General features: G+C 36.7%; 2 protein-coding genes across 2 annotated transcripts; both read right to left on the bottom strand.

Annotated features, from left to right (window-relative positions):
* Positions 1–754: 754 nt before the first annotated feature.
* On the bottom strand, positions 755–1,911 carry LOC113311084 (3-oxo-5-alpha-steroid 4-dehydrogenase 1-like). Its single transcript, XM_026559934.1, has 2 exons — positions 1,478–1,911; positions 755–1,337 (listed from the first exon to the last, which is right to left on the bottom strand). The coding sequence occupies exons 1-2, from the start codon at positions 1,796–1,798 to the stop codon at positions 846–848; spliced, it is 813 nt and encodes a 270-aa protein (XP_026415719.1). The 5' UTR covers positions 1,799–1,911; the 3' UTR covers positions 755–845.
* A 133-nt stretch (positions 1,912–2,044) lies between these two features.
* LOC113311083 (myosin-binding protein 7-like) lies at positions 2,045–5,930 on the bottom strand. Its single transcript, XM_026559933.1, has 4 exons — positions 5,772–5,930; positions 3,986–5,664; positions 3,119–3,165; positions 2,045–2,565 (listed from the first exon to the last, which is right to left on the bottom strand). The coding sequence occupies exons 2-4, from the start codon at positions 5,441–5,443 to the stop codon at positions 2,460–2,462; spliced, it is 1,611 nt and encodes a 536-aa protein (XP_026415718.1). The 5' UTR covers positions 5,444–5,664; positions 5,772–5,930; the 3' UTR covers positions 2,045–2,459.
* Positions 5,931–7,277: the final 1,347 nt, after the last annotated feature.

Raw genomic sequence — 7,277 nt, 5'->3', positions numbered from 1 at the left:
AACTAGTAAAAAAGGATTTTGAGATATGTCAAGGGTAGTATTGGCTCTGGTATTACACTCTCTGTTGGACCTTGTGATATTTTGACTACATACTCTGACTCTGATTGGGCAGGATGCCCTGACACTTGCAAGTCCACTAGTGGTTACTGCATATACTTGGGCAATTCTCTTGTTTCTTGGGCCTGTAAAAAGCAGCCAACTATTTCTTGTTCCAGTACTGAGGCAGAGTATAAGTCTTTATCATTGACCAGTGCTGAGCTTTTATGGATTTCTTATTTACTTAAAGAACTACACATTACTCTCTCTAGATCTCCTACTCTTTACTGTGACAATATTGGCGCCAACAGCTTAGCTACAAATTCAGTTTTTCATGCTCGCACTAAGCATGTGGAGATCGACTATCACTGCATTCATGAATTAGTTGAAGATGGCTTTCTCAAACTTGCCTATGTTCCATCTCAGCATCAGCTTGCAGATGTGTTTACAAAAGGACTTGGAGTTGTTCAGTTTCATTCTTGTGTTTGCAAGCTAATGCACTTTGTGGAGTCATTAGCTTGAGGGGGAGTGTTAGATGTTTTAAGTGTAATCGCAGTGTTACTTTCTTTTATGTTTTTGCTTTGTTCTCTATGTCCTATAAATAGCTGAACCCTTGCCCTTTGTTGATAACCCTTCACACACTTCTCAATACAACTTGTGTTTGGTTCCTACGTGTTGAAATAGTGGAACCATACTTCACCAATGATAAAGCATCAGGTTACACGAAAGGTCCATGGATTCATCAGAATTGTAAGCACAAAACAAGTTTACATCTAAAAAAACAAAATATGCTTCAAAAAAAAAAAAATCTAAAAAACAAAAGGTACAAGGGCCTTGATATGCTTAGGAAAGTTTGGAAACTTGGAAAGGTACCATTTTCTAGTAGCAATACTCCTTCCTGTCAAATAACATATGGTTCCAACGGTGAAACAAAATTGGTAAATTGTCTGAGACATCAAGGAAATCCCCACAAAAACTAGAATTTCAAACATATAATGTGGGCAAATTACGCGTCCAAAGAGACCACCCTTCGGAATTTTGTACTTTTTATCATGATCCTCCCTTAGTTTTGAAAGGAGATAATGGTGGTAGAAATTCCCCATGATACTCACTGAATACACGACGATTCCAACTGGTTTTAGATCCATTTTTGGGTCGTGTATTCCAACTGAATACACGACGATTCCTTGCATTAGGTGTTGATTGTAAATCATGCTCACAGTTGATATGCAATAACTTAAAGAGATCTTGATTGCAGAGTCAAGCATCATCTTTCCACTGTACTTGTGTACAAACGACACCTAATTAATAGTACAGCAAATTCTCGATCAAAAATAAAAGTAAAATAGTACAGCAAATTGAAACCTAAATCAGTGTCTTGAAAAGTACCAAATATCAGACAGGAAAGTGCACTATGAAAAAATGAGGTGGCTAAGCATACCTCGAGATCCCTCTTGAAGAAATGAAGAGCAAGAGCAGAATTCACCAACAAGAATCTGAAATCATGATTAGGGTAAACCCAGAATGAAATTGCACTCGCTAAGAGAGCAGGTGTGTACACAATTAGCATCCCAATTCTACCAGAAAGAAAAACGCTCTCTTTTTTGGATTTCTGGCCAGAATTTGTATTCCCGAATTTTGAATACGGTAAATTATTCCCTTTTGATTCAGAGATTCCAGCAATAAACGAGGAAACTAAGGTGATTGAACATGCCATGAATACCGAAGATGGTAATGGAAACAGTAACTTATCAAACACCATCTTTCTGTAATCTTCTTTATCGCAAACTGGATTTTGGAGATCGGAGAGCCTAAGCACCGATTTTGAATAAAACGAAATCGGAGAAACCTCTTAATAATTTTCATACAGTGATAACGGAAAAAGGATGTGACCGATGACGAACCAATGACTTGGCTAGTTTTTGACCAAACAAGTACCGTGTCAAACTAATCAGTTCTCAAAATAATAACAACAATAGTGTAAAACTTGAACTGAAGAGTAAGAAAATAGAATAAATGCTAGTTTTTGCTGCCATTCTAAGGAGAAGAATGTCCTCTCAATCCTATATCCACTAATGTTATAAAACAATTCAAAGAATATATATACAGCGAAAAGGAAAGAAGAAGATTCACACATTGATGAACTGTTATATTAACATACAAAGGAGGATGCCATAAGTCCGAACATTTCAGCTTTCAAATTTTTATGCATCCAAACACAAACCAGGCTTCTTCAAAGTTAAACCACGTCAGAGAAGTACCAAGATCAGTACTTCTGCGCAAACTATACAACTTCTGGGTTGCAGCAACTTCAATTCCAGAAAGAATTTGCAATTCGAGTATGATGGAGAGATATCATCATCTCGAGAGATTATAGTGAGTAAAATACAGCAATCGGCTTTAAGGGTATCAGACTTTTAAAGTTACAGGTCACGTTTTAGTTTCCTGAGACATCTTCGCGGCTTCATGGACTCCTTTTCTAGAAGATACAATAAGCCAACGTTGCTGGCTGATTTCCCAAACATATACCTGACACACATACACGCACAAAAAAAAAAAAAAAACTGTGAGGAAGTAATTGTGCAATTTGTTTACCTTAACAAATTGGTACCTTACGGGATTCGAAAGAAACTAGGACACAATCAGAAAATCTGGGGTATACTCTGGGCCTCTAACGTCATAACATCCAGAAAGAAGCTTTGTATTAAACCCCAAAAAAAAACGATTAATATATAAGCTTCAACCTTTTATTTTGAATTTTTGTATCACATGTTTCAAACTTCGGGCATCTAAGATTTGATCGGATGCAAATGGGTATGACTGTTAGAGTTTGTTTTTCTGTCTAAGACAGACAGAAAAGAGGCATAACATAACCAACTGTCTTATCTTTTTTACTCAACCTTAGCTTCTTTTCTATCACTCTCCCTGTTTTGGGTCATCGTTCTCAACCTAAGTCTTGACTTTTGCTCCAAAATGTGGTTGCATTGCAGCATTTTACAGTAAAGTAAGCAAGAAAAGAAAGCTGTTTATCATTAATTTAAACCCTAGGAAACAGAAACACCAGAGATTATGTTATACTTACTTGCTTCTCCGCGCTTTCTTTCTCCAGGAAATGAAGGATGTGACACACTGTTGCAAGAAGCATGAAACAAATAAATCTTCTGAGAAAAATTTATATAAAGAAATGCAATCTTAATGCTATTTGGTATCAATTTAACCATTGACACATAAAGACATACCAAACCTTGAAAGAATGTGAAGATATCAGTAGTGTTGGATGAAAAAAAAATCCAAAAGAGTTCCTCATATGAAAAAAAATTGATTGAGAAAGGCATTTGCGGAAAATAACGAGGAACTGCTGCTATAAATTGAAAGATGTAACAGAATACGATGGAGGACCAGAAATTACATTTGTTCGAAAGTTGAAACAGCATAGTGATGAAGATTTCTGAATCCACATATGAGCAAATCAATTTAGTATTATTAAGAAGTTTTTAAGTATTATTTTGTAACTGTAACACATACGAAACCATTTGTTCAAAGAATTCTCCTAAAGGGTATGAGGCAGTTAGGTCTTACCCTTTCCAGTTGAAGCCTTCAACACATTGTATTTGTTAATCCTAAGCATTTGACACACTAAGAATTTATTGATGAAGCTTTCCTAGTAAGATAGGTTTTCAGGTCTTTGCATGAGTTTCTTTCTATTTAAATATGTCAGAGGTTACTTCCACACCCTCCTACCAGATAGGTTTTCTCTACTGTGCTTAAGAAATAAAGTTTTCACGACTTATGAAGAGATGAAATAGTAATTCGGCTGATTGTGAAAACAGACACAACGGACCAAAAAAATCATCTTATAGTTAGAATAAAGATATTAAAAAAATTGACGCAAAAGGTTTAGGACAATGTGAAGAACACAAAGTTAGTAAGTGATGGTTTCTGAAAGTACCTTCATTGCAGATCCAAAGGAAAGTTTTCCCGACATATTTGACTTCTTCATGGACAACCTTCTTTCTGGCAATTTTTTACAGAGATTATGGGCTATTTCCCTCAGTAATATCAACTGTGCTTTGTCAGTCCTCATTGAAATAATTTCCTGCTTCAATGATTCTCTATCTGCCTCAAGTGCTTGGAGCCTCATATAAAGCTTCTTGATATCTGAATCTCCCATATCAGCTCCGTATAGTGACTCCCTTGGAGTGGTCACATAATCTTCGCATATGCCAATAGCTGGCTTAGGCTCTCCGAAACTTTTATAACGTGCACCGTGATGTACAGAATCTACAGTATGAACCCTGTCATTCATTGCATCTCCAAAATCTGAAGCATTATCAACCTTTCTTAAATTAGAAAACTCCTCCGGTTGTGAGAAGTTGTGCATCTTCTTGAAACTGGGGGTAGCTTTTTCCAATTTGCAGTCCTCCTTAATTGACCCAAGGAACGAACCACAGCTATCAACAGAATACCTCCTAACATGCCTAGATCGCCTAGGGGACTGACCAAGAATTGATTTCTCTAACATGTTTCTAGAGGGTGGATATTCCCCATCCATATGATTTCTACTAGGGATCCTTTCCAACTGATTCATCCTATAATCCACATCCTGCATTTCTCGAACACTACAAGGGGTTTCACCAAAGGGGTATTTCTCTATATCAGTAACGTCACTACCATGATTACTTTGGGCATCATACAGACTGCATCTCAAAGGAGGGTAGTCGTATGGTGGGAATTCATATTCTGCTTCATAGTTCTCAGCGGTATCTTGATCATGACTCTGACTGTAATTAGACTTCTCAACCACCTTTTGATTCTGATTCTGATCCTCAGTTGGTTCCTCATTCTGTTCCTCCTGATTCAGGCTATAATCACACTTCTCACCCTCAATTTCAGCTTCTGTGAGACCATAACTCAACATCCTGTGTTTATATACTTGCACCTCGTAAGTAACAGCTTTGATGGCTTCTTCCTGCTTATACAACAAATCATCAAGCTTGGCAAGTTCTTGCTGGTCATGTGCCATTTTCTCTTCAGCAAACCGCTTAAATTGTCTTGCTTCCATATCAATCTCTGCCTTCTCTCTCTGTAACCTTAATATCATTGACATAGCCTCATTTGCAGCGGATGATGATGCGTTCCTCTCCTCATCCAACTCAATATACAATTCTTGAATAGTTTTTTGTTGGCTGCTAACTGTTTCTCGTAAAGCTGCACATTCATTTTGAATCTCAACTCTAGCAAAGTAATCTAAGCTATCAGCTGGAATATTTAGGGTAATACCTTCAATCTGTTCATATTTCCTCTTGACAGAACGTTTCCAAGTTGACATTTGAGTATTGCAACTGCAACTGCAGCTGCAGCATTTAGCCCAACCATTCAAAGGAAATGACAATGAATCTGACGCCATTTCCTTCCCCAAATAACAATAAAACTCTCTGTCTTTTCTCTCTAACCCACAAACCAATTCAATTTGTAAAATAAACTAGCCTAATAATCCCATTAAAAGAAGAAAATTATCTCCTTAATTATTCTCCGCTCTCCAATTATACAATGCAAATATAATCCAAAGGTTCAGAACCATACCAATATGATTTCCTTGTTTCTTTTCTCTTTATCACATTTACGTACCTGTAAACAAAAAAAAAAAAAAAAAAAATCAAGAAATGTTAATTGGTTGGTTTCAAAAACCAAAAAGAGAAAAGAAATCAAGAATTTCAGAGAAGAATCAAAATTACCTCTTGAAACTTTGAGATGAATTCAAACGATCAAACCTGTTACATTCCCTTGTTATCAGAGGAGGGGAATTAGCAGGAATGTTCGCTTGAGGGAGAGAGCGGGAAAAATTAGAACAAAATGAAAAAAAGTTTTGGAAACCATAGATTTGTCTTTCTTAATATTTTTGATTTTACCTGCAAAAAAAAGACAGAAGCAGAGAGAGGGATTGCGAAAATGTAGGTGTTAACAAGGAAGAATGGTGGGGATTGTCTCCAGCTTAATAAACCGTGTTTTGTTTTTATTTAATTTTGGGGATTAAAAACTTCTAACTGGAAAATACCTAAATTCTGACATTGTCCACATCATGAGGGGGATAATCCTAATAAACATACCTCATAGAACTGAAATCTGTTATCCTCGACTTCACCTGATTCCTGTGTGGAAATGATCCGATGGTTGATGTTTATCTGTATTTTGTGTAAGAATAATGGAATTTGTAGTTTGGTTGTATGATCCTTCTTTTTTACTTGCCCGGTCGTGCACAAGAGTCTGATATTACTTGTTCTCCAATAGGCAGCTATTGGAGGAGAAGAAGAAGTAGTAGTGGAAGAGTTGTTTTGTTTAAAAGAAGAAACCAGCTGTAGTTGAGAAAATTGATAATAACACCATGTATAAGACATTTGGATCCCGCGTATTCAACCAGAAGTGTGACGGACTTGGGTGTCTCTTGTCTTGGTCATATGCATAATTTAGCATTTTCAATGCACTTTGAGAATCCAGAGTGCCCATATGCATAATTTAGGATTTCAATGCATTTTGAGAACAGATCAGAGTGCCCAGTGCCCACCTCAAGCTCTCTGGAACATATTGTCCATATGCTAACCAATCAAACGTTTGATTTACAAGGTGTTTGTTTGTCGCTGACTCGCCTTCTGGATCTGACTCGATCTTACTCGGCTCAAGTTAGATGTCAGAGCGTTTGTCTTTTATTCTGAGTCAGACGTGACTCGCGAGTTTAAAAAGAAGCTGGTGGATGATAGTTTAACTAGATCTCAAAAAACAGTGATTCTCCTACTCTTGACTATTTTTACAATGATAATAAGGTCCAAGATGTTACATATTTGTTGAGAGGAAATCATGTTGACCCAAATGAACACTTATTTTTGCATTGTCAGACCACATCAATTTCAGGCTTCGTCTTATTATCAGTGTAATTTTGGTTCAAAATGAGTTATAGCTGATAAGGTGGAGAGCATGTGTGGGTATCGGAAGTAAAAAAGACTATTAGCAGGATTAAGAAGATATGGAGTTTACACCCTTTTCTTTGTGGTTGAGTATTTTGGGAGAAAGAAATAACAGGTTTTGCAACAATTCCAAGAGGAGAGGATCAAGCAGGTGATCGTTCCTATCAAAGGTTTGCCGTACAATTGAAGTTTAAATTTAAATATCTCTGATGCTTATTCTTTTTCAACACTAATTTGTAATTGAGGTGTTGTTGTAAGCACATCCAGTAATGCTAAACATAT

The sequence above is a fragment of the Papaver somniferum genome, chromosome 9 (assembly GCF_003573695.1).
Source record: "Papaver somniferum cultivar HN1 chromosome 9, ASM357369v1, whole genome shotgun sequence".
Classification (NCBI taxonomy): domain Eukaryota; kingdom Viridiplantae; phylum Streptophyta; class Magnoliopsida; order Ranunculales; family Papaveraceae; genus Papaver; species Papaver somniferum.
This window is presented reverse-complemented; position numbering and strand designations above follow the sequence as displayed.

Excerpts from the sequence above, each read along its gene's own strand:
- LOC113311084 (XM_026559934.1), bottom strand. The coding sequence starts at position 1,798 with ATGGTGTTTGATAAGTTACTGTTTCCATTACCATCTTCGGTATTCATG. Across the intron at positions 1,338-1,477 it reads TCTTCAAGAGGGATCTCGAG|GTGTCGTTTGTACACAAGTA; the intron begins GTATGCTTAGCC and ends ACTATTAATTAG.
- LOC113311083 (XM_026559933.1), bottom strand. The coding sequence starts at position 5,443 with ATGGCGTCAGATTCATTGTCATTTCCTTTGAATGGTTGGGCTAAATGC. Across the intron at positions 3,166-3,985 it reads CCTTTGGATCTGCAATGAAG|TGTGTCACATCCTTCATTTC; the intron begins GTACTTTCAGAA and ends TTCTTGCAACAG. Across the intron at positions 2,566-3,118 it reads AAGAAAGCGCGGAGAAGCAA|GTATATGTTTGGGAAATCAG; the intron begins GTAAGTATAACA and ends TATGTGTGTCAG.